The 27,098-nt window shown below is 32.3% G+C and overlaps 1 protein-coding gene across 4 annotated transcripts in view; it reads right to left on the minus strand.

The window, feature by feature from the left end:
* Window positions 1–27,098, minus strand: part of osy (ABC transporter oskyddad) — a 283,517-nt gene that overhangs the window by 64,665 nt on the left and 191,754 nt on the right. For all 4 annotated transcript variants that reach the window (XM_075358389.1, XM_075358396.1, XM_075358404.1 and 1 more), the window contains 2 exons: window positions 22,888–23,047; window positions 2,681–2,835 (listed from right to left, as the gene is read on the minus strand). In XM_075358389.1, the coding sequence (XP_075214504.1) occupies window positions 2,681–2,835; window positions 22,888–23,047 (315 nt within the window). The remainder of the gene's footprint in view (window positions 1–2,680; window positions 2,836–22,887; window positions 23,048–27,098) is intronic.

The following is a 27,098-nucleotide window of genomic DNA, read 5'->3' on the forward strand; positions in this document are numbered from 1 at the left end:
ATAAGAATACTGTTAAGAAAGCAAATGGGCTTCCAGTTGCTAACATAAGAAGTGATCATATTCTGTTAATGATGGAAATTAAAATAAGATTTAAACTGCAATAAAGGTGGAGAAATGGAATATAGAGAGGCTAGAGGGCATAGGGAGAGTAAAAGTGGGTGAAATACTGACAAGGGCAATTACCCAAGGTAAAAGGGAAAATGAACCAGCAGAGGAAATGTGATCAAGGATAAAATCATCTATGAGGGAAGCTGCAGAGAAAAGAATCAACAATAAATGATACAAAAAATTAAAGAAAGAAGAAAATATAATAATACAGAAGGAGAATAGCACAGAACTATCTATTGAAGAGTGAATAACGAGTTAAAGAGAGAAACACATAAAGCTAGGGAAAGGTGGCTAAAAGAAGAAACTAAATTTTTTTCCTGGTCCCACAACAAGTGTTGTTATTAGCACCTGGATACAATATTATTATAGTAAACAATTTAAGCTAATAAAAACAGACTTAAACAATAAATAGCAATAATATGATACTAATAAAATCAACAATTAAAACGTGCATACCATAGCAAACAGAAGCATGTGCATCAATCTGGTTCATGATATGTTCATGAGTGAGTCTAGAGTGCCTATTCGCAATGGCAAATAATAACTGTCTCTCAATGATTATTCCTGCATGAAGAGTTCCACAGTGGTACTGTGTTCATAACTTGATGAAGTTTTTAACTAATGGCAGTATTCCATTTACCCTACCACTCATCATGAAACAACCTCTTCAGAAAACACACAAGATCATCCAATACAATGCGATTAGTATAAGGAGGCTGCAAACAAGCCTCTTTTGCCTCACTGTCAATGCACACATTGCCTGAAGTTCCAATATGGCTGGTTTTCCAGTAGAATTTCACACTTGTGTTATGCTGAGTCATTTCAGATATAACAGACCGTATCTCACAGAAAAAAGGGTGTCTGGAGTATGTAACTAATCGCCTGCAAGGCACTCATGGAGTCTGAACAGACAAGTACTATTGAAATGTTGAGCTAATTATATTTAAGGCCTTATTAATAATAGCATACAGCTCCATGACGAAAACAGTAGTGTTGCTTGGAAGGCCAAACGTGTTATGTCCTATTGCCAACCACAAAAGCAAAACCAACAGAATTATTGTTTTTAGAACCATAAGCATAAACTATAGCAACAAGATTCATGCTATTTACAATATTATAACATTTTTCTCATAAAATGGTTATCTTACGAAAGTACACGAATCCAACCAGATTTGTGTATTGTTTTGATGTCAACAAAGACTAAGGCAATCATTCACAAGAGAAGGCTGCCAAGGGGGGTAGTAATAACATTGAGTAACAGTAAGAACTGGAGGTAATTGTACATTTAGAGGTAAGAAAAGTTGATGAGCTCTCATGCCTAGTGGGTAGAGGATCTCGGGTGTTCCTGATATCGATTAAGATGCTGGTTGTAGAACACTGCATCATAGGTTGGATGATTTGGTTGCCCTTAGGTATGAGCAAAGTTAGAGCAGATCATTTGGTTTCATCATACCAAGAGATGGCTCACCACTGTACACTAGGAGACTTACTACTAGAAGGCTTGAACAAAATGCATCTGTAGCAAGACAAATAAATGAATGACATACTACATTGAGCAACCTAAGTGCAGTGGTTAATGCGAATGAATCAGCTACACAGCAGTAATCCAAGTGGGAATGGACCAGACTCAATAGAAGTGCAACATGCATACTCGATCAGCTCCCAACAAGTAAAAATAATTAAATAATAATAATAATTAAATAGAACTCTCAGCATGTCTAACATTTTTTGACATTTTACCTTCAGCTTCTTTAAATGTGTTATTCACGTCAGTGAATGGTCAAACAAAATCCTAAAAATTTAACCTGCATGCATAGTTCAACTGGTTCAACAAAAATTGACAATTCAGAGTCAACATGTTTCCTTAACTGGCAAATTCATATTGTTTTCTCTGGGGAAAAGGAGAAAACAATGATTCTACACCACGATTCTATAAGGGTTATTGTGTTTTGGAGCAGCCTCTAGATAGTAGCTTGAATTTTACAGGCAACATAGATTCAAAAATCATCTACAAATAATGAACACATAATGGATTTCTGCACACAGTTTACTATAGCATTTATAGCAAGCAAGGTAGTCTTTATTAAGAAGAATAGGTGTATTAAGGAGAATTATTAATATTGGTGACTATCAGAAGGAAGAAAGGAAACTAGATCACACATATAATTAGGGGAAAAGATCTGTATTTATTATTCTTTTCCCCTAATTACATGCGCAATCTAAATACAGATCTTGAAGGTTCTGTTGAACGTTAGGAAAGAAGAGGAAGGAAGGGGCAGAAGTTAATAATCACATAAAGGATATTGAAGGTTATGATGAGAAAAAGAAAAGCAAGGGACAGAAGCAGATGGAGATTAACAGTGGTGCCAGGGTACTGCCAGTAGGCAGAACACCACATCATGATGATTTCTAGTGAATATGGACTGGAAAATACTGAATCAATTATCTTATAACAAAATATGTAGTTCCATTATTGTATTCATTTGGAGAATTGAATACTTTGGAAAATCTGTAAATCAATTAAAGTAATAAATTATCTAACATTACATAAAATAGTAATTTTATTGCTTACCTTAGTGCTTTAACAAGCCTGCTTGCAGGTGGCAATTTCAAGAATGAAATTAAGAAATCAACCTTTTCATAAACTTTTTCCGAAGCCATCCCAGCTATCCAACCAAAGTATAACATTGTCTCTTTTATAGTAAATTCTCCATAAAGAGCTATCTCCTGAAACGATAAAAAAAACACATCAATCATTTAGCTGATCATTATGATCACTAAAGTTATTCATTAAAAATAAAACTATATACTTAAAATTTATAACATCATTGTTTCAAACAGTAAAAATTATAGCATTTATTTAACTTAAAAATAATAATAAGTCATAGGTAAAATTACATGTGAACAGAAATGGAATGGTGTATAATACCTAATTGAAATCACTGATCATAAAGGAAAAGTTAATTTTTTATACTCTCATAATTTTTCCATGATTTATGAAGCGTAACTGAGGGTGTTGTAATAACAGTATTTCACAAATGAAAGAGATACATAAATTTGTTGCTTTTCACTATTTGCTTCAGTCTTTCTTCTATAAATTTTTGTGACTGTGATTCATCTAAAGTACCTGAGATATATGAGGCACCAGTCAAGAGTTGCTTTCTCTGAGATTATTGTTCCTTGCTATACAGCCAACCAAACCCCTATCTTAAACAAAATGAAGGTCTCATCAGAAGTTGTACACCACCTGCAATTTAATGGTTTGGCATGCTGATATGCAACTGTGTGTTTAGCTCAATAAAGAAGACAACGGGAAACGATTTCACTCCTCATTTTTACTGATGTCCTTGACATGAGATGCTTGATATATTTGAGAAAGGGCTGTCATTTTTAGCAGTAACTTGTGACTAATGTCAGGTCTTCTTCAACCACTACAATAACATATGCATATTGTTTTAATAACCAATGATCCAAAGTGTAATAATAACTATTAATTCACTGCACAATCTCCATTATTTAAAAAAAATAGTTAAAATGCAGTAGTAATAAAAAGCTTAAACTATATTTATTGAAAACAATAATTACTCCAACTGACAGAAAATATATAATTTAATAAAACCAATAGAGATAAATTTAAGAAAATGAGAAAAGCCAAGATGTATTATAAAAATAATAACTTACATGCAAAAAACCCATTCAAACAACCAAGAAAAATTGGATTATTTAATATTTTGACTGTATTCATTAAAAAAAAGCTCCTTAATAAGAAAATATGTTAAATTGATAAATATTATTCAAATGCATGATTTTATTTATCTATCCACTTTTTTATTTTGTAAAGTAAATCATAAAGACTTCAGAGAAGCATTGTTTTTAGAAATAAATTCAGTTATGTCTCTTCAATATGAATTTTGTCATATTTTTTACTGTACTCATGAATATTTTCATTCTTTTATATGATTAGAGAGAGATTTTGTATTCAGTAAGATTTTCATACGTGTACAAAATACATGGAACTATCAGTAAATAATACAAAAAAACTACCAAGTAATTTACAAAAAATTACTTATATGACTATTTATTCCATGTTTAAAAGAAATTTGATACCCATTTTTAATTTTAAAAATTTTTTGTAAATTAGAAATGTTATTGTTGTGTTAAAAAAATTGTACACTCAAATAAATTTAAAAAACTCTTTTTGCTGTGGATTAGTGGTCCTGATGGTGTGAACATCCATCAACTAAAAACATAAATAGCCAGTCTAATCTTCATGGAGGTTCGAGGTTCATAAAGCTTATCTTGACTTTATTTTATAATTATAGTTTGAAATGAAGATTTATTGTTTATTTATTAAAAAAAAAACCTGTATGAAATGTGAAGTATATTTTATTTACTTATTAACATAAATATTTTAAATAAATATAAATATATATATATATATATATATATATATATATATATATATATATAAATATTTTAAACATACTGCGGCTGCTGTTAAGCACCAGTTATTTAGACTCTCAATTTGCTCCTTTTTTGCGGTGTACAAGGCACAGATTTCTACAAACGTGTACCTGTCTCATCATGGCGAAGAGGTGGCAACGACTTCTGGTCGTAAGTCCCCGTCATGAGTAAGGGAATATTCCCTTTAGTCCTACTCGCATTCTTTTAAGAACGAGGGCCATAATCCGTAGTTTTATAACTGATCCAGAAGCGGCTAAGAGGTACGAACAGTTACAGGAGAATACTTTAGGTCTCCAGTTGCCCGTTGCTTCCTGCAGGAAGTCATCACACCAGTGGGCTTGCCCAATATTCCAGTTAGGCGGAAGACAGTGAGCATATTGTAATCATGTCAGTATAGGCTAGGGAATCTCCAGCCATGAGAGAGTTTACCGAGGTAAAGAAGTCCAGGTGGAAGAGGAAGCTGGCGCCTGTTCCTATGACTTTGTCAGATGATGAGGCTTCGGAGGTGGATACAGGGACACCCACCCGGGGTAAACCTAATCCTGCAGTAGAGGCATTCTGTAAAGCAATGGGCAGACTTGGCAGTTCTGCCCCGCTGGCCAAGGCAGTCCAGGGCGACCTGAACTACCTAATTGAGTTTCTTGTTCTCCCCGGCAGTGTCGGCTCAGGTGTGAGGAAGACAATTCTTCCTCACTTGTCAAAACTTCAGGAAACCTTTTCTGCTGTGGCTATGGCTATGAGACTTTGGCCTCCAAGATCAAGGAGGTCAAGGTAGTTAAAAAACTGATCCTGCTCCAGCACAATCCAGGCGCTTTGATGAGGTTGTTCGCTGCAAAAGAGAGGCCAGCCAGGCCACGAAACCGGAGGACCTTTTTGTGAACAAACCAGAGGGTTCATCAAAGACCAGCACGGAGCTTAAAAAGGACTCTCAGGCTGTCCTTCATGACAGCCAGAAAGGCCTAAGGATCAGGGACATCAAAGAGACCAGTAAGGGTCTAGTCATCGTTGCGGATAACAAGGAGACGGTCCGAGTCATCCAGGACTGTCCTGCTGTCAAGAAGCTTGAGATCACGGTTGACCCCAAGCGCGGTCGTAGGCCCCGTGTCATAGTTTATGACATAGACTGTAGCCTCTCTGATGAGGAGGTTCTGATTCTCATGAGAGAACAGAACCCCGACTTGGACAAGGCTGTGTTCAGGAAAGAATGCAGGCATCTTCAAAACAGGGAAGCGTGATGCCCCAAGGTATCATGGGGTATTTGAGTTAGGCGCTGGTCTCTTCCAGAAGTTCTTGTCGGAGGGTAGATTCTACCCTCCGACAAGTTCGTGTAGATGCTTCAAATATTGTCGCTTTGGCCAAAGGGCCAAATTCGGCAAATGTGCGTCGGTCTGCGCGTATTGTGAGGAGGACCACAAGCGTGACGATTGTCCGCAGAAAAAAGAGGCTCAGACTTGCGTCAACTGTAAATAGTTACAGAGGGCAGTTGAGATTTACTTCAACTCCTTTGATGGCTAGGGTCGGTCAGCTTAATGCCCAGAGTGCCTATGTGGTCCAAGTTGAGTTAGGTAAAGTTGTCGAAAAACGAAGCCTCGATGTTGTTCTTCTACAACACCTGCACATGGTCAAGGGTGATCTGCCAGGTTTCTCTGGCTAGAGGAAGTTTTTCGTTGGAGACAGTAAGTCTGCCGTACTGTGCAGGAAGTCTTTAGACAGTGTCTTCATACGGCAGGCCACTGACATGCATCACGTCGTTATCGAGATTGCCGTGGATGGTTTGGACCTCGTTGTTGTTAGTTCGTACTTTCAGTACAGGGATCCCATTGAACAGCATTTGGAAAGATGGGATAGAATTGTTAGGCTAGTAGCGGGTCATCCTATTCTTATAAGTGTTAATGCGAATGTCAAATCGCCTCTTTGGCACAATGGGATGACGGATAATGATGGCAAATTGATTGAAGGCTTCATCGCCCAGCATTTTGATGTTTTTAATGTAGCGGTCGAATTGTCTACTTTCGCCGGTGTAGTTGGGTTGCGGAGAACCTTCCGTGGTACCAACATTGATGTTACCATTGGTATGGATATCCCTGGTAGGATTCTGAACTGGTTAGTAGTCGAGAATTGCGCGAGTGATCATCGACTAATAGTTTTGAGTTGGTAGGCGGGCTGCGCGATGTCTATAGGGGGAACGTTCCTGTTTAGCAGAGGCGCTTCCTAGACAGGCGGGCGGAATGGCCTAGGTTTTCAAATATTCTTGCAGACAGGCTTCGAGTTTTTGCTCGAAGTCTGGACGAGTCCCCATTAGACAACCTGGCAGAGAATTTTTCTTCTGCGGTAGCGAAGCCACTAAACAGTCGATTTCCAGAGGCACGGGTCGAGAGATAGTAGCTGGATGGTGGACTTGGGACTTGACCGCGATGAAACGGACTGTGGACCGGCTCAGGAGAGCCTCACAGCGTGAGAGTGATCCTGAACGGCGTGCAGTTTTGCTTGCGGACTATCGTCGGAAAAGGGCCGAGCATTTTCATAAGATTAGGTCTTCTAAGCGTGATTACTTGCGATCTTTAAGGCAAGAGCAGGGAAATAAAGACCCATGGGGTGTTGTCTTGGTCAAGAGTACTTGGTCATAATAAGAAAAAAAGACTGTCTTCTGTCAGATCTGTCGACCCAGGATGGAGTTGTTATAGACAAAGATCGTGTTCTCGTGTTCTCACTCTTCTGATGAACGATCTGCTTTCAGATGATACTGAGATTGGTGAAATCTCTTATCATCGGCGTGTTCGCAGAGAAGTCGTAGGTTTTTGCTCTGAGAATTTGTCTTCTGAGCTTACTGAGGTGGAAGTCCGCCAAGTAATCTGTAGCCTGGCTAGGAATAAAGCCCTCAGGTATGATGGTATCATAGTGGAGCTCCTTGTTCGCATGTTGCTAGTAATTTTTGGTCCCTTGACTAGGGATTTTAATAAGGTGCTTCATGCTGGATATTTCCCAGCGTGTTGGAAACGTAGCGAATTGAAATTGCTCTTCAAAGGTGGCGACAAGGACCCCACTGTAAGTTCTTCTTACTGCCCTCTGACGCTCTTCCCTGTAGTAGGTAAGGTTTTCGAGAAGGTCTTGTACCCCGCATTAATAGTAGGTTGACTTCTGTTCATAAGCTGATGGACGACTATTATGGTTTTCCCTCCGGCAAGGGCACAGAGGTCGCAATTCTTAGGGTAATGGATCTGGTTTCGTCCAGCGAGTACAAGTATGTACTCGGCGTCTTTTTAGACGTATTCGGGGTCTTCAATAACTTATAGTGGCCCTCTGCCTTGTTTCAACTTCAGCAGCGTGGATGCAAGCTAAATGAGATTAGGACTCTCTCGAGCTATTTCAGCGACAGTACCGTCATCCTTCGCGACGGCGGCTCGGAAGTAGGAAAGACCCTGGTCAAAAGGTTGTCCGCAGGGCAATGTTTTATATCTACTCATCTGGGTCGTTGAGTTCGACTCTCTCATGCGGTTGCGGATGCCCAGTGGCTGCCGCATCGTGGCTTATGCCGACGATGGGTTGCTGCTGGTCGAGGGCCGAGGTAGAGCTCAGGGCGACACAGGCATTTTGAGGTTGTGGAGTCTTCAGCATAAGATGGTTTTCAGTGCGAGAAAACCACTATGATGCTTCTTAAAGGACGTCCAGCCGCGATTCGTCACCCGCATGTCATGATGGACGATTAGGTATGTCACCGTTCAGAAATATCTGAGTGTCATCCTTGATGAGAGGCTTCAATTCAAGGAGCATCTACAGTTTGTCGCAAGGAAGGCCTTTGATGCCTTCTTTGGTGTTCGTAGAGTCATCCATCCCGATTGGTAGTTGAATTATCATACCATGCGTATTCTTTACAAAGGTGTCTGTGAGGCCATAATGTTGTACACTGCGCCCGCCTGGACTCATCGTTTACAATTCCAATGGTTATAGGGACATTCTATTGAGCCCAGCGTCTTTTATTGTTAGCTGTTTTCGGTGGCTACAGAACTGTCCCAAGAGAGGCAGTCGCTGGGATCGCCGGCATTAAACCCATTGATATTCTAGCTACGGAACATAGCAAGCGGTATGTTTCTAAGAACAGAGGCCTTCTTACTTTTGTGCGTATGTGAGAAATCGAAGATCAAGGTTTTAACTCTTGGCAAGCTAGGTGGAACGATTCTTCTACTGGTCAATACACGCATGGTATTTCTCCAAATGTTAGGGAGCTGCGAGCAATTAAGTGGGTCTCTTCCAATCGGTACACAACTCAATTCCTTTCAGGACTTGGTGCTTTTAGGAATAGTTTGGCTAGCTTTGGTTTGGCTGATTCAGGCTGAACTTTCCCAGTACTCTATTGATGAAAATAATTTGGTTTAATGCACAAATACTAATGAGCTTATGTTGCACTTAGGACAAGTTCATAAACCTGAGGACTGGCGCCTCTTCACAGATTTGTCCAAGTATAGTTTATAAGTGATTCTACTACACAACTGTAACAAATATTCTTTGATACCAATTGCTTATGATATTAATATGAAAGAGACATATGATGTGATGAAAGACGTTCTTGAAAAAATAAATTATAAAAAACATAGCTGGAACATAGGTGGTAATTTGAAAGTTATAGCTATTTTGTTAGCCATGCAGTTAGGCTATACTAAGTACATGTGTTTTCTTTGTGAATGGGACAGCCAAGCTAGGGATAAACATTATGTTACCAAAAAGAGTGAAAGAAACAAGACAACTTAACTCCAAATGGGAAAAATATTATTCATGAGCCCTTAGTTGAACCCAAAAACATATTTTTATACCCTCTCCATATTAGCTAAGATTAATGAAAAATTTTGTAAAAGCAATGAAGAAGGATAGTCCTGGATTTTTGTACATCAGGCGGAAATTTTCAAATGTAAATGAAGGAAAAATTAAAGAAGAAATATTTGTTGGTCCTCAAATAAGAGAGTTGGTCAAAGATGATGTATTTAACTCTATGTTAAATAATGTAGAAAGTGCAGCTTGGGCTTCATTTAAAGAAGTTTGCACTACATAAAAATACTTTCTATGATGGTAAATGAAACTGAATATTAGCAGTGACAACTGCTTATGTCCACTTCCCTTACAGTTGCTAGCTACAAGATTACAATCTTACTACTATAGAAACTATTCTGACCATAAAATGAAATCTTCTTAGATTTTTAATTTAAAAAAGGAGATTCTCATGGTTATTTCTTTTAACTATAAAAAAATCTTGATATTTTACTTAAAGGAAGCAAAATTTATGAATTTACAATCAAAAATTCATTATGAACCAACAATTCCAAAATCAAAATCATAAAGTAATTGAGTCTTAACCTTATCAAAGGTTGAGTAGACATATTTAATAACCTGTATCCTATGGTCTTCAGATTAATATTACTGTACTTCATAATCAAGAGGTGAAAAATCACAAGCACATGAAAAAATCATTTTTGAATAAAACTTTATCTATAGTGGCAGAGTGTTCGCAGAAAAATCTACCTAAACAACTAGGTTCATGCACAATGTCAATTCTTCGTATAGAGAATCTACCTCAGAGCTATCTTTTCATCTTTCAAAAATATGTAAATAAAACAATCAAGATGTATGATGTGTCCAGAGTGAAGACTGCTTGAGTAAATTGTGGTGAGCACACACTCAGTGAGTATTGTTTATAGATGCCAGTCATATAACATAAATTAACAAAAATCTTGAAGAAAGATTTGTTTGACTTTATCAAGATATTTCTATTTAATACTGTTTGTTAACTGATAATACACTGAGCCAGGAAACACATTTTGATTGCGTAAAATTCTAAAGTTTTAATGTATTCTTTTCATGAAAAAATACACACATTTGAAAATAAAAAGAGTTTTTAATTTTTTTTCAATCTATTGTTGCAAAAAATATGTTTCTAAATATTTAGAATAAATGTATTTATTTTTTTTACATATTCAAGTTTAACAAAAATCAAATTTTAAATAAAATAATACCAGTTTTTGAAAAATATTTGTCTTAAACCTTAACAGCAGTCATGTTTCATTAATTTACAGTTAATATAAACAAGAAGTTTATTCTTGTTGAATTCTAGTGATGAATAGCAAAATTAACTTGGAAAAGACAACTTAAGTTATTATGGCTGTAGATGCTATCATTGATTTATCATCCTCCAACAAATTCATTTAATATACATTTAAATAACTTGAATTTTCAGAAAAGAAGATTCAATTTTTTTTAAATAAAAACTGGAGTGGCTATGTTACAATGGAAAATGTAATGTTGAGAATACAGGCCTACAACTAGAGTCTGTGATACTTTGACTATTTTGTATGAAAATTATGCATCCTATAAGAAACATACAGAAAAAAGGTGAAATTATTTGTAACAATTAAATATGTTTTAATAAATAAAGTATTTTATTAATTTAAAACACAATTTGAATCCTTCATAAGAATTTGACAACATCTGTGGCATTTTAGTTTTCTTTTCAAAATAAAAAAATCATTGCCTTATACGTTCCTTGAAATTTTTATTCATTTCTCACATTGTTCTTTTATTAATAAATTTCAATTTTAACAACTGTCACTATACTCAACAGGAGCAAGAATCCCTCTTGTTAGGAGACTAGCTTCATGCTAGTTTTTACTCTATTTATTTTTGACCTACAGACTCAGAACACTTCATTAGTGACTTTTACAAAAATACTGAAACCATCCTTTCTGTATATTAAAACCCTACAACAAATCCTTCTTAGCACTTAAATTATAATTACTCAAATAATTAATATGTATTTAATTACATCTTATTTTTTAATTGACAATTTATGTTTTTATATTTTTAATTTATCACATGATGATATGATCTATATAATGTACCATCTGAATAAAAGTTGAACAAATTTAATTTATTTATTAAAGATTTATTGAAGATTGTTTAAGACTAGCATAAAAAATCATCATAAAAAGACTTCATAAAAAACTGAGTTTAAATACTGATGAAGCTAGGGTGGGTTGGCGGATAACATGATGCCCTGACATCACTGGTAGGGGTGCAAAACGGGGTTGTGGGGAGAGGTTGTTGACGAACGTCTGGCACTGGACGGTAACGGATCCGCACGCGCGATTTTAGCAGAGCAGCGATTAAAAGCCATGGTCTACGTAGCTGCTGACTTGACGTGAAAACCTGCTGATGCTTGTCTATTGGAGAGAATGGTGTCTTACAAACGTGCTTATCTCTTTACGTTTCCATCACTTCGAGTAAAGAAGTTTTGACAAAATTAAGTTAATAAAAATATAAAATAAAGACTCGTAGCACGCGCAACCAGGTTTGGAAAATTGAATTTAAAAAGGATATTGTTACTTATTTGCATTTTATTAACATCGCCATAGAAGATTGAAGTATAACAGCATTTGTTATTCGCAAACGTCAGTAAATTATACTATACTATAAACATTTAATTAAAAGCGTAGAATTTATAGTATTTACCTTAATTACTGTCAATGATTGCGTTTCTGTCATCCGTAGAAATGCAATTAATTATCTTTGTAATCACTTAACCAAAAATAATCATCCTCACTTCCACCGAGAGTATTCGAAATGCAGTACTTCTTAAACGATTTTTTAACCAACTCATCCGGTATTTCCAAAATAACTAAGCCAGAATATTCCACTGACAAAACTATACCAAAGACTGTATTTTAATTTTACCAGATGATCTTCTGTGTCGTATTGGCCATCCAGTTTTTGTATTGTTTACGAAGTTTGGTTTTAAACAGTCGGTTTATGAAGATATCTAGAGGCTGAGAATAGTTATTCCACCAGTAATAATATCCTGAACACACATACTAGCAGTCTGAGGTTTACAATATCGGTTCTATGACCCCTAAAGCGGCCCATTACAAGTATGGAAAGTATTCGTAATAAAGCTTCTGATAGCATCTTGTCGTCCTACATGTAACATGGTTTCCACGCTCCTTTACATAAGCAATAACAAGGAAGTTTTCTGTAAATAGTGGATAAAAGCAGTCTCTTTTTACTCTCTCTTCTGTAGTTCTACTGTACACGAAACCTTTATGTACTAAAACGTACGTACGTTTCACAATGAAAACTGATCGTAAAGGGACTACGAAATCAATAATTTTATTTTATTTATTAAATTTATTTTATTTATTTAATAAATTATTTTATTGATCTATGATCTATAAAAATGGTATCGTATGAAATAAGAATAGTCTACGTGTGAGAAAACTTAAAAGGACAGTTTCCAATAAGTATGGCGTCAAATAGTAGACAAGAGTTTATTTTCTAATACCGGTAATTACTCATAGCCAGGTTTTTTTAATTTAAAATACAAGCTCAAAGCAGCTTGTATTAGAATGCTGTATGAATTGCTTAATACAACCCACCGGGTTGATCTAGTGGTGAACGCGTCTTCCCAAATCAGCTGATTTCGAAGACGAGAGTTACAGCGTTCAAGTCCTAGTAAAGGCAGTTATCTTTACACGGATTTGAATACTAGATCGTGGATACCGGTGTTCTTTGGTGGTTAGGTTTCAATTAACCACACATCTCAGGAATGGTCGAACTTAGACCGTACAAGTCTACACTTCATTTACACTCATACATATCATCATCTGAAGTATTATCTGAATGGTAATTACCGGAGGCTAAACAGGAAAAGGAAAGGATTATTTAATACGTATAAGTTTAATGATTACATCATTATCATCAACGTGAAACATTACTATCCATGTACGACAATTGTAAAGCATTCTACTAACGTAACAATCTGCATCTATTTTGAGCGAACTCTGCTGGGAGATACTTCAATACATTATTTAAATAGCAAATATAATATTTGTTCCGTTGTTAAATAGAAGGTAAACTTGTTACACGTAATTACCTACGAAAGAAAAAAAAAATGGATATTAAACGTGTTTAACGTTTTTAAAGACCAGATAATGCACCAGTTTATTTTTTGGAGAAATTTATATGGAAATCACTAATTTTATACAATAAACCAAGAAAATTATTTTTAATATAGGTAATCAAATTATATTAATCGGTATACATGCATAAAATTATGTTTCGGTTTCTGAACTTTGGTAAACTTTATTGAGTTATTTTCAAAGGGAAGAATAAATTTAACGTAACATAAAACAGTTAATATAACAGGTACAATAAACAATGTTTTATAAACAAGTATTCTGTAAGAGCACTGAGATGGTACAGCTAGAAAAAAATCCTATAATAATAATTCAGTTTTACAAGTTAATGCTGCGTAAAATATTAAATGATTTATTATTATGAGTACACTTCAAAATGACGTACATAAACAACAAACGAAGAGTTCATTATTAAAAGTTGTACGATAAAACAGACTAGACAAAAATTCCAGTAATTAATTATTTCGCTTTCTCTATTCAATTTACTTCTTTTTTCTAGATAATCATTTATTTTTATAGAGTGCACAGGTGATCATATTTTAATAACCTGCGCAAGGAAGTTTCTACATTAATGTGCTGCAAAAATTTAAATATAAATTAAATAAACCAGTTAAAAGTGGATTTATAATCCAGTCTTAACATAATCTAATATTTTTTCTGTTCGATAAGCAAACATTTTTTTTTCTATCCCGTAGCCCTGTTTACTACTGGTAAATAATTTAGAAAATCATAAATGATGAAAAACAAGTGGTGTAACAGTAAATTTAATTGATAATATTGCACACTTTTCCAGAATCTTCTCTAAAAGATATTAATGGGATACGGACTGATGGCTGGAAACAAAAATAGTTTGAATTCTGAGGCCTCTTTATAGACTTAAAATTGTGACAGGGATTGAATGCATAAGCAAGCGGATATCGAGCGCGCGCGCACCCACCCACTCACACGTAACAGTTTCAAATAGTTATTTATCTTCTGACACCATTACTTTTTTCATTATATTTAAATGATCTATTCTAGTATATTGGAGAAGGCGTTTAATATTGAAAGGTTGAACTTAAGAGTATTTCTGTACGCTGAGACATTGTTCTGATGGTCTGATGCAGAGACGCTTCTTCTACAATATACTACAATAATATATACTACAATAGACTACAATTCATTTACATTCCATCCAAAGTTTAAATCCATTTACATCAAGTTTATAGAACAAGAGAGTCAAACAAGACATGCGAGAGAGAGAGAGAGAGAGAGAGAGCGCCCACGACGTGATGAATTAGTAAAAACATTTTGTGGTCAATATTATAAATAATGCTTGAATATTATAATATTACTATTATTATATTATTATGCAATATTATAAAAACTCTACTTGAATGTTTTGTTCACAGAATACAACTGGAAAATATTTATGAAGATATATAAAGAGATTATATATAACAAAATATACATATTTTTTTATGCATGATAAATAAATATTTGAAAGAAATTCCAAATTATTTTGCCTGTGTTTTAAAATTAAAATAAAACAGATTTAGAATGTGTAAAGAATTTGGTTTACTTTGCTTCAGTAAGTAAATTAAGTTAAATTTGTACTTAAAAAAGTAAGGCAAAAAATTTTTTTTTTTAAATAAGAGGAAATAAAGAACTTTGCAAGTTTTGTACGTATTTACAGAAGATTGTGAATGGATGGATACTAAATTAAATGAAACTGAAGATTCATTGACAAATAAAAATTTTATGAAGGAAGTAATAATAATAATAATAAATAAATGCCCAAATTTTATCAACTAAAATATGACGTAAAAATATAGAGGAAATATTTGTACGTGATAATTGTACTAACGTATTCTATGAACAATAAAATTAATTTTGTAATGATTATCGAGTGCAAACATATTGTACTAGTAATATTATCCATTTATTATTTATAAATATTTTTCTTATTTATGGAAAATATAACTGACTTAAGTTTTTTGAGTTTAAAATCTCGATATTTAACAGGAAGCAAATTATGTTATTAAGTAATTAAATAAATCAATTACAACTGAGAAAAATGAAAACTGGTGAGAATTAGTGGATATGACAATACGTAAAGATGTATTTTATTGTCTTATCTTGTAATAAACTTGTATTACTATTTATATAAATTGTTGTACGTAAATAAATCATTACATCTTTAACATAAATAAACAATTATACATACACATTTAATTATTATTGACAAATGAAGTAAATTTACAAATAAAATATTTAAAAAAATTTCCTTTTATTGAACATTTTTTTCTTCTTTATTCGAATTTTCCTCAACATCTTACATTTTCATTATCTTCATATACAGTTAATGTCGTTGAAATAATAATAATTTTCTGTTTTAAGAGAAAACTAATGATTAGACACAAATTTTTTAATTATATATATTTTTTATACAGCTATAATAATTTTAAAATCTTAAAATCAGATTTTAAAATTATTTCTAGACAGTGTCTCTCTTTTATTTTCACAAAATTTAGCAGGAGAGGAGTCTTGGAAAACATCACAGTTTATCGTGAGAAAGTATAAAATTAATAAAAATTTCATTAAGTAATCTTTGGATTTCCCTAATTCGAAATTTAAAAAAATATATTTTTTAAACTTTTTGGTGCGGATTTCTGTTAAAAAGTTGGTGCCATTATATTTCTCTTCCAAAATAAACATTAAAAAAAAAATTGTTACTTCAAATACAGATAAAACTAGAAAAATACTGCTCTGTGAAAAAAAAACGCGGTTCGGAAAGACAAGAAAACAGAAACGTATATATTTATAAAAATAAAAAAGGAATGCAAAGAAATTACTTAAAGAAACTATTACGGAATTTAAGCAAAGGATCGCTGAAATGTGGAAATATGTATTAATTTTTAAGTTTCCAAAAACCAGGGAAAAATTTAAAACAATAATAAATTTTTCCCTGGAACTATTATAAGACGCTATACAATGATTAATGATCACAAAATTAAAAATATCTTTTAAAACATATTTTTCTTTCATTTAAATTATGTAGCAATATTTATAATAGGATTATTGCCTCATCAAAATTAAACAATATATCGAATTCACCCGCCTGGTGAAGAATAAAGCTTAAATATACGATAAACAAAAATACAGATCGAATTAACAACCCAACTTTTTTTAAGTCTGATGCGATTTTACTTTCCTAGAATACTCTAGAAGGGAAAGTATTGTAATCGGTCCAATTTGAGCATATGCTGTTTTCACCGGATCTTCACGTTTTGACACCAAAGGATCTAAAAAAACCGGATTGAAATTTTCCAGAAGTTAATGTTAGTATATGTTAGTATACGTTGAAGTATATGTTAGTATATGTGTTCGGTGTTGGCCTGTAAAGTACCTTATACCTCCAGAACTACTGGACCGATTTTGGCCAAACGTGATCAGATTACTTCTATATATGAGGCATTGATGCCAATAAATTTTCAACTTAAAAGGTCCAGAAGTAAGACTGTAGAACAAATCACCCTCTGGCTGTAACTAAGGTATCTTGAGACGTCGCATAATTAAGGTCATATTTTTCTTAAGCACATTTGTTAAAATAAAAAAATGATAATATTGGAAAAAAAAGTGTTTTGCAAAATCGCATCCCCACCCCAAAAAATGCTGTTGTAGTCGTCTGCTATGTTGTGACGTCATAGGTGAGCGGTAGAATTAAATAAATGAATAATCTTTGAAGTGTAAAAAAGTAACTTGGTCTGGCTGGGTCTCGAACTCGATCGCCCGATTGACTCGGTTCCGTGTATTAAGACTCGCGGCTACACCAGCTGCCGACCGCACAAGCGAAATTTGTTCTATGCAAGTTGTGAACTTACATTAATTTAGATAGTGCCGACCGTCGCCGCTAGTACCATCACACCCGCGTGAATTAAATACGTATGCGCTTACGCTTAAGTTAGAATCATTGAATTAAACGAAAAAAATGTTATATTTAAATAAAATGATATTTTAAATTAAGTTGTGTGTATGTCGTACATCAGAAAAAAATGTCAGATTTTTTAAATTCATGAAAAAGTTATCAAAACTTTTGTCTCGATGACATGAGCACGCAAAAGCCGATTTGAATTTTTTCTTTTATAACAGATATTTTATAAATAAGCAAATAAATAATATGAAAAATCAAATACATTTCAAAAAAATTTTTGTTATAGTTTTGTAACGCCTATATCAATGTAATATAAATTTCATCCGTAGTCAACTCCGTATTTTTTTTTTTTGATTTCATCGTTCGAGTTTATAAAAATGAGTATTCAGCTAAGTTTATTTATTTATTTATCACGCCAATTTTATAGACATAAAAATGATTTTATTACGTGCCACATGCTTTAGGTTACTGATATTAATAAATATTCTACATTTTCCTTCATAAAAACCTCTGCAACTGTTGTGTATTATAACCGTGTAACAATTACATCAGACCTACATCCATTAATGAAAAATACCATTCGGTGTAGAAGAGGTATTCTTATTAAAGTACACTGAACCGCATCGCAATGAAAGAAAGAAACTTTCTTAAGGAAAGAAAAAACTAGAACACTAATATACATCAGTAAATCTGTAAGCGAATGGAGCAACAAATTTAATTAAATAAATAAAGATTTTGTTATTTGTTTTTCTTTCTTTTGTTTTTTTTTAAATTTATTAAAATGATAATCTATTTATTGTATAATTCAATATAAAAGTTTACTGGTTTTATAACAACCGGTTCTAAAATGAAAGTGAATTTAATAAAAATACGCACACGCATGGAGTATCATAATACTGGCCATCGCACTTTCTCACTTGATCTATGTCATGGTCATTGTTCCAGTCTTCGCTTAAAATCTTGTTTTCTATCAAAACAACAATGACCATCTTAAGTATTAGTTTCATCTATTTAATAACCAATATCGAACAATTATTCGTTTATGTAACTTAATACAGTCAAGAGATCGTTTTGTCTTATAAAAGGAAGGCACTTTTATAATATCAGAGGTTCTCTTGAACCTTGACAAAACATCATAAAATAGACTATTAATTAAGTGTTGGAATAACTTTTTAATTATCAGTTTAACTAATTTTACACTAAATAAAAAAATATCACTTTTCTAGTAATAAAAATTCAATAATTTATTAATAAATTAAAAAAACGAAAAATCACTATCTCAAATAAACTATAAATAACATTAGGTAACTGATAATTAAAAAAAAAGTTACGTCATTATTTTTAAGTGATAAAAAGCTTGTACATTTTTATTTTTAATTTATTCTCATTTCTTGCAATTTTTCTAACTATGCGTAAACGTCACCACTTAAGCTATGTTCTAAACTGTATAACATTTATTAATATATTGTCTACGCGTTTAATTGCCAATAATATAGTGTAATTAAATATTGGCTAATTATTTACAGACTACGTACAAAAAAACAGAAACCTAATTTCAATTTTACAAGGATTTATATCAAGGATTTTAAATCATGATATAATAGATGACATTAATATCTTTTCTGACCTTTGAACCAGAATTTTCAATCAGGATGTAAGAGCGTTTTTTTTTCATATTTCAGAAAAAAAATCTGTAATGCTAAAAACAGAGAAATTGTTAACTGTTTCGGTAAAAAAATATTTCTCTGTCTCGTAAACAAAATTAAATGTTATATCATATAATAAAATTATTACTTTTTGTTTTTAAAAACTTTTACACACCTTTTTTTCTAATAATATAATTGCATTAAAAAAATATAGTTATTAACAAACAACATAATAAAAGTCAGAATCGAACCAATCAAGGTATTATCATCCGGAGATCATTCCCGGTCAGGAATGGCATTTTCACACACGTTACAAATCATTCATCTCATCCACTGAACAAATACACTTAACTGTGGACCCGGAGGTTAAAAAAAAAAAAATAATTAAGGTATTTATTATACGTTGATAACATTAATAATGCAATTGTTAGGACTGTCACCTAATAGTGTCATCTTCCTCACAAAAGGAATCTTTACAGATTTTAACTCGATCAGTTAAAATGAATTAGTTATAATGAACTAAATTACGTGATTAATCTTAAATTAATTTTTTTTTTTTTAATGGAAGCCAGTGATTGCAGTTTAGTTTATCTGAATCAAATATGATGTATAAAAAAATATATTATATGAAACTACCCGGACGCCTTAAAAACTATTTATGAATTATTTACACATGTAATTTACAAGCTTTTTTCCTTTTCGCCTCCGGGAATCAGGTATTACTTCAGAGTATGAATGAGGATGATATGTTCAGTGTAAGTGAACTGTAGTCTTGTTCAGTCTCAGGTAGACTATTTCTTAATTGAAACCCAACCGCCACGATATAGTATTCAAATCCGTATAAACTAACTGCCTTTACTAGGATTTGAACGTTGGAACTCTCGACTTCGAAATCAGCTGATTTGCGAAGACGCATTCACCTCTAGACCAACCCGGTAGGTTAATTTACAAGTATCTTTCTAAGGCAGCTGAAACTTTGATTTTGTTACTTTTAAAGAGGACGTTTATTAGCAAATGTTCTGAGTATTTTTTTGAAAATTCATCTTTTAAAAAAATTCAGTGGAGTGGAGTTAGAGAATTGAACTTTTTAAACAAGAAAAAATGTGTATTACGTAAACTAAATCATATATTACAGGTAACCTGATACAACATATAAATAACTTCCAGAAATGGCGTAGATAGTATCAAAAACATTATTTTACGCTAGAAAGAGAAAGTCAGAAGTAAATTTTTTTCTGTCGTTTTCTTCATTGAAACGAGTAATCTGATGTATATTAGCATGTAAATTCCCCGAATAAGAAGTAAAATTCATCCCTAGCAATAAATTATTCATTCTAATAATTGCAATAACATTGGCTGAGTAAGAAAAACATCATTATTTTCAGAAAGATTTTCTGACTAATGCCTGTATATATACATGAGTCGATTCACAGTTAAAAAAAAAAAGAGTTCAGTGTATGCACCCCTTTTCTATAGTGGATTAATTCATAAACTATCTCGAATAAAGAGAATTGGAACGAAAAATGATGTATATAAAATCTGTACAAAAATCAAGTAGGCCTAGCAATGATGAGTAGAGTATGAACAAAGGCTGGATCTGATTTAGAAGGATGTGTAATCTGTTCACGTAGCTTTTAACGAGTATCTAGAAGAAGCGATAAGAGAATTGAAGAAAACAATTGACAGGACTAACTGTTCAAACAGAAGGTTAAAAATGTTGGAGATTCGGGAGATATCTTTCTTTTCGTAGAAACAAAAACTGCAGTTAGAATACATTTTGAATCGTATGAATTTATCGCCGAGAGAAAAATTCAATTCAAACAAATTAGAGGAAGATAACGGAATTAAGTATTAATACGTGGGTTAATGATAATAATAAACTAAAACTTTCGGTATTTCGATATTAAAATTAAAAAGGACAGTTAAAGCAAGGTAAAGATATAAAACAAGCTGGCACAAGTAAAGAGAAATTAAATACGAAAAGAAGCACAATTAATTAATTATAAATTAAGTCTTTAATTTCCCGGCAAATATAGCTAGAATAGGTAGAAGTACGGAAATCATGTCAAAGATTTGGTATCGATTATTTGCAAATCTTTACTTTTTAAGTTTAACTAATTCATCTAGATCAAAAAAACATATGTATGTCTGCGTACTAAATATGTCGTACTACTTTTGATCTTATATCTCAGGATCGACCAAACCGATTTTCTTCAAATTTGGCTCAAATATTTCTATGTATGGGCTATTGATCATATTTTTTTTTTCAAAATTCGTTAAGGAGGTGGGAGATATGGGGTTAAACCAATTTTGATTTTCTTCAATAGCATTTCGGATAAAACTTTATTAAAGAAAATTTGTTACCTACAATGCGTAGGTATAAATAATCCAAAAACAGTTTTTTCAAAAAATTAACCTTAACCTCTTAAAATTGAAATATACGAATACGTTATTTGTCCTTTTCCTGTACCTACCTTCGGTTTAAATATTTTTCAAAAATCTTTTGAAAGTTTAAACTTCATGTATAAATCTATCAAGAAATGCCTACAATTGTTTAAATTACAGACCTCGGACCTAAAATTCATAAATATGTTTTTAAATTTTCTTTTTCTTATTAAATCAAGAGAAAATTTACTCAAGCAAATTTGTTAAGCTTAATCTACGTATGAACATTTTTAGAAAACCTTTTTTAAAACTTATTCTCCATCCCTAAAAATATATATATTCTGGTTTTTTTTTGTTTTGTTTTTTGCTCTTTTAATTTTAATTATTAATAACCAGGAAAGCAATGCAATACTCTGCCAGCCTTTTTGTAATATAGAACCTTACGATAGTGAAATGTGGAAATACAAAAAATATAAACCGAAAGAATAGAGTAGAGGCCTAGGAAAAGTATTACAGGAAGATGTTTAAAATTAGATGGGGTGATAAAGTAAAAAATGAAGACATATTAAGAAGAATAGATTAAAAGGGAAACTTGCAAAAAAATCTTGTGGAGACTAATTAAGTTGGTAGGCCATATACAAAACACTTGGTTTAATTAAACTAATTGACGATAGAGAGATTGTGAAAGGAGAAAACGAAAAACATAGACAAAGATTAGAATAATTATATTAACGAAACTATAAAATGTAACAATTATATTGAGGTTAAAAGATTATCAGAATACAGAAAGGAATGGAAAATAGCATTTAACCTGTCAAAACACTAATGACTCAAAAAAACATGTAAATGTAATCACTAAAAATTTTCAAAGGTTTAGGAAAGTTTTCCTAAGAGCTCTGTTTTGGAAAAGAGAAACCAATAAAACCAAAACATTACGGTTAATAATTAAAAAACAATTAATAAAAGGGTAAAGAATTATATACAATAAATAAAAAATACAAAGTTTATAATAGTATTTCAGACTTAATCTCTTTTTCTCTGTTTAGCCTCCGGAACCACCCTTAGGTATTAGAGGATGAATGAGGATGATATGTATGAGTGTAGTCTTCTACAGTCTCAGGTCTTCCATTCCTGAAATGTGTGGTGAATTGAAACCCAACCACCAAAGAACACCGGTACCCACGATCTAGTATTCAAATCCGAATAAAAGTAAATGCCTTTACTAGGATTTGAACCTTAGAACTCTCGACTTCGAAATCAGCTGATTTGCGATGACGAGTTCACCACTAGACCAATTAACGAGTTCTTTTAGACTTACTAGAACGTTACAAATTTCAAATAAGAATATCTGCTATTGAAATTAAAATATGATATATTAAGTAATAATGAATGTATTTATTATTATGTAACTTCATACTTGTGGCATATATCCTATTCTTGGTCCCGGTACACCACTTCCTTTGGAACCAGGTTTTCCTCCGAGCACCCATATTTCACCGCTGTTCAATCGACGACGACCGACTATACAACTAAGCAATGTCGTTTTCCCACAGCCACTTGCACCCAGAAGACCATAACTGTAATAAAAGATAAATATTATACATAATGAAAGAGAAATGATAATTAGTTTTTAAAGATTTAATAATTAGATGTAAATCGATTGTCGATCATCGTATTTATTTTATAAATTAGCGGAAAATTGTAAACTAATGTTATGCTTTCGACTGTGACTATATAAAATCCGATACTTCATTCTTTGTCAAGTCATTTTTATTTTATAAATACAGGTAAAGTATTCGTTTAGTAGTGTTTTAGATAATATTTATTTAAATACTAGCAGACCCGACAATGCTTCGCTATTGCTCTATATATATATATATATATATATATATATATATATATAAAATATCTCTAAATATCTCTCTCTCTCTCTCTCTCTATATATATATATAGAGAGAGAGAGAGAGAGAAAGAGTGGGAGAGAGAGAGTTTAAATGAACACAATTGAAAATTTGATAAAATAATTAAAAAACTGAACTTCACAAATTTTACCTTTCACTTATTCTCCTTCCCCATTTTCCCTTTCACCCTTCTCCCTCACCCCTTTCCCAGTTTCTTTTTTACTCTTTCCCGTTTTCCCATTTTCTCTTTCCACCTTTTCCCCTTTTCCCCGTTTTCCATTTTCTCTTTTGCCCGCGCGTAAATCGATCCATTAGTTTTTTGGTCTTTAGTGGACACACATACGAACATGCCTTTTATATATATGGAATAAAAGAGTGTGTTTCTATATTTGTTTGTTTCGTAAATACATCAACACCGGCCCCACCTAGCGGGTATAGATTTTGCAGAAATATTTCTTTTCACGTAACTAATATTCATATTCTGAATATGAACCAAATCGGTCCATAAATATAATTTTTCTAAATATCTCTCCCCAGCGCCATCTAGCGGGTTCAGTTTTTGCAAAGATAATTCTTTCCATGTAAGTAACATGTATTCTGAATACGAGACAAATCGGACCATAAATAAAATTTTTCGAAATATCTCGACGCCAGCGCCACCTAGCGGGTCCAAACTAATTCAGAAACCTTCCTTGGCATGCGTCCAACCATTCCCCAAAGTTTCATCGCTATCGGATGAACGGTTTACGAAGGTGTAAGAGACATACAGACAGACAAACATTCATTTTTATATATATAGATTATTACAGTATTACTGTCGTAGTTGGTATTCTTCAAAATGATTTTTTCTTATTTTAATTTTTTTAATATAATATTGTACACTTCCCTCTATATATTAATAATGATGACTGTTTAGCAATAAAAACGGTAGTCTAGTTTAAAATTAAAAAAAAAAAAATTAATGGTTTTCAGTCTGTCTTGGTTTCCGAATTTATTAAACATTTTCGTTAAGAGTTTTATACAAAGCGTAACAGTACAAATTAGATTTTATTTTATAAAATAGACTTTATAACATACATTAAAAGCCGGTAATACTTTTTACCAGTGATTTAAAAAGACTACAACTATTATTGTATTTTAATGTATGATTCCTATAACCCAATTTTCACAGGTGAATCTAATTTTTTCGGTTTCGCAAACATCACTAATCATTTACTACCCGTTCCAATATTACTGAATTTCATTCATTTTTGTGTGAGAAAAAACTTTGCTAAAATTCAAAAAATAAATAAATTAAAATAAAGGGGAAAAAACTGAAAGTATTCTTATTTTTCACTATGGAATGGAATGCAAAGTTGGCGGGAGTTTATTTCTCCCTACAAATCGCAGAACCTGGACAGAGTCCCTTGCTGCTGGATGATTCTAATCGGGCGTGTTTTTTTTTTTACAGTTTTACCTTAAATGGCGGGTCTAATTTTTCAAGTTTTGTTTATTATTTAGTATTTTAAGGTCGGATTTAATTGTATTCCAGTCCGTTGTTAAACCAGCGTTATCGAACCCATTTTATGGACCGACCGCGGAAGGCTAGGCTTATAAAACCTGTCCTCCCGACGTAATTCCCCTTCAGACCGTCCACTGAAGTCCTTTCGGTGCTAACGCTTCATAGGCTAGCAGGAATACGCCACAACGGGGCACTAACTATCAGGAGGGAGCAATGCGACCCCTACTCCGGAGGAGTCGCAATTGCTGGTTTTTTCACTATGAAATGTCTGTTAAAACCCATGCAATTTCATTTCTTACCAAACTTTTCCATGAAAACATGAAGGAAATTTCAACGTTTTAACCTATTTACCAGTTTACGGTTGTACAACGTACCCCCCCCCAAAAAAAAACAAAAAACTAAAAATATGCCCTACTACTTGCCTAAGAATTAATATGGTTTATCAGTAAGAAGTAAGAAATAATTTTCCAATTATTAGCTATTTCAATCAGAAATAGCAGTTTTTATAAATGTTTTAAAAATTCGTTATTTCGTTTTTTAAATTTTCTTCAAAGTTTTTAATGAAAAAATGTAAAGAAATGATAATAGGAACTTTAAAAAACAAAATAAAAAAAAAACTGATAGGGGATTAAAAAAAACAAAAAAAAAACATCAGCTTTGCTTTTACCCCATTATTATGAAGCGATTTATGAATAAGCACACATCGATAAATACATAATTATGGATTAATAACACAGAAATACACAACTAACCAATGCAACTACTTTTGTCTCGTGTATTAATGAATAGATGAAATTTTTCATATGGTATTCTTTCTATATTTTTATCTGTTTCCCGATTCACGTGTTTTTGCTAGGATCTTTGCAGTCACATGTACCTCCTCCTGTCACTTTTCCTCAAAGGATAGTACGGGAACAGCCTATGCAAAAATCACTTATCATTTACTAACCGTTCCAATATTACTCAATTTCATTCAATTTTTGTATGAAAAAAAATCAAATTTTGTTGAAATTCAACAAAAATAGGCTAAGTAATGTTTAATTGTTTATGTTTTGGTTTAATCACGCATAATTATCTTAATTTTAATTAAAAATTAACTTTTTTACAATTATATTTATTTTTATAGTTTTTTATACGTTATAAAACTGGTAAAGAAATGCCTCTTTTTATCTCATTACAACTTTAGTACTATTTTTTAATCAATTTGCATTGTTGTGATAGACAAAATTTATTCGACGTCATCGAATGAACAGAGAAAATACTCTTTTTATCGAAAATTTTGTAAAATAAGATCATACCTTTTGATATTATCACAGTCCGAGCTAAGTACCCTAATCACTAAACAATCAGCTGTAATTATCTTTTCAATCTTACACTTGTTACTCTGATAAATCAGAGTAATACAACTGGTTCTGATCTATCAAGAGTTGTGTGTCTGATTTCAAAATTTTTAGCAGTTTCCATAAACAAAGTACGAAACAACAAGTAACTTACAAGTCCGCAATTATTACGTTGTAAGAACGCTAACTTTACAATTTTGTATTTTTTTTACAATATATTACTAAAGATGATATCTTTTCTGTAAGTTCGTAAATTTCTTTGCTATTTTGAAATGTTTTCTTTTCGCAAACGGTTTTGGAATGTTTTCTATTTACAATTTTATTGGAATAGTCGTTTATAACAACTCTTTCTACGTGTATAAATAAAAAGTTTAATATCAGAAATAGAGATAATTAAAAAAATGTATAATAATATTTTAAAATTAAATAATAATAAAGAAGTTAAAGATTAGGTTTTCTAATAATTAGTTTTTCTAATAGGATTAGATTTTTTCAATTATGTAAATTAATATTACATGAATTTCTATAATGTAAATAAAAGGCGAAAACCTAATACAAACTTATTAAACCTTCCAATCTGATCGTTTGATTTATTAAACTTGTGTGCTAAATATGACGGTTTATAATATTTTAACAATTGTAAAATTAAAATCGATTTTTCCTGGTTAATTGTTGTGGTGATATTCCTTAAAAAATTATCGCAAGACAACCGCATCCTACATCGAACACAAAACTGATATATCTAACCGACATGTTCCGGTGAGAAATGTCATCAGCTCATTCCGGAGCAAATAGAGTAAAAAAAAAAAAAAAAAAAAAACAGATGTTAAACACATCATTAACAGCAAAACCTGGCCATTTAAAAAAACGCAACCAATTCGTCGGA

The sequence above is a fragment of the Lycorma delicatula genome, chromosome 1, assembly GCF_047948215.1.
Source record: "Lycorma delicatula isolate Av1 chromosome 1, ASM4794821v1, whole genome shotgun sequence".
Lineage (NCBI taxonomy): Eukaryota > Metazoa > Arthropoda > Insecta > Hemiptera > Fulgoridae > Lycorma > Lycorma delicatula.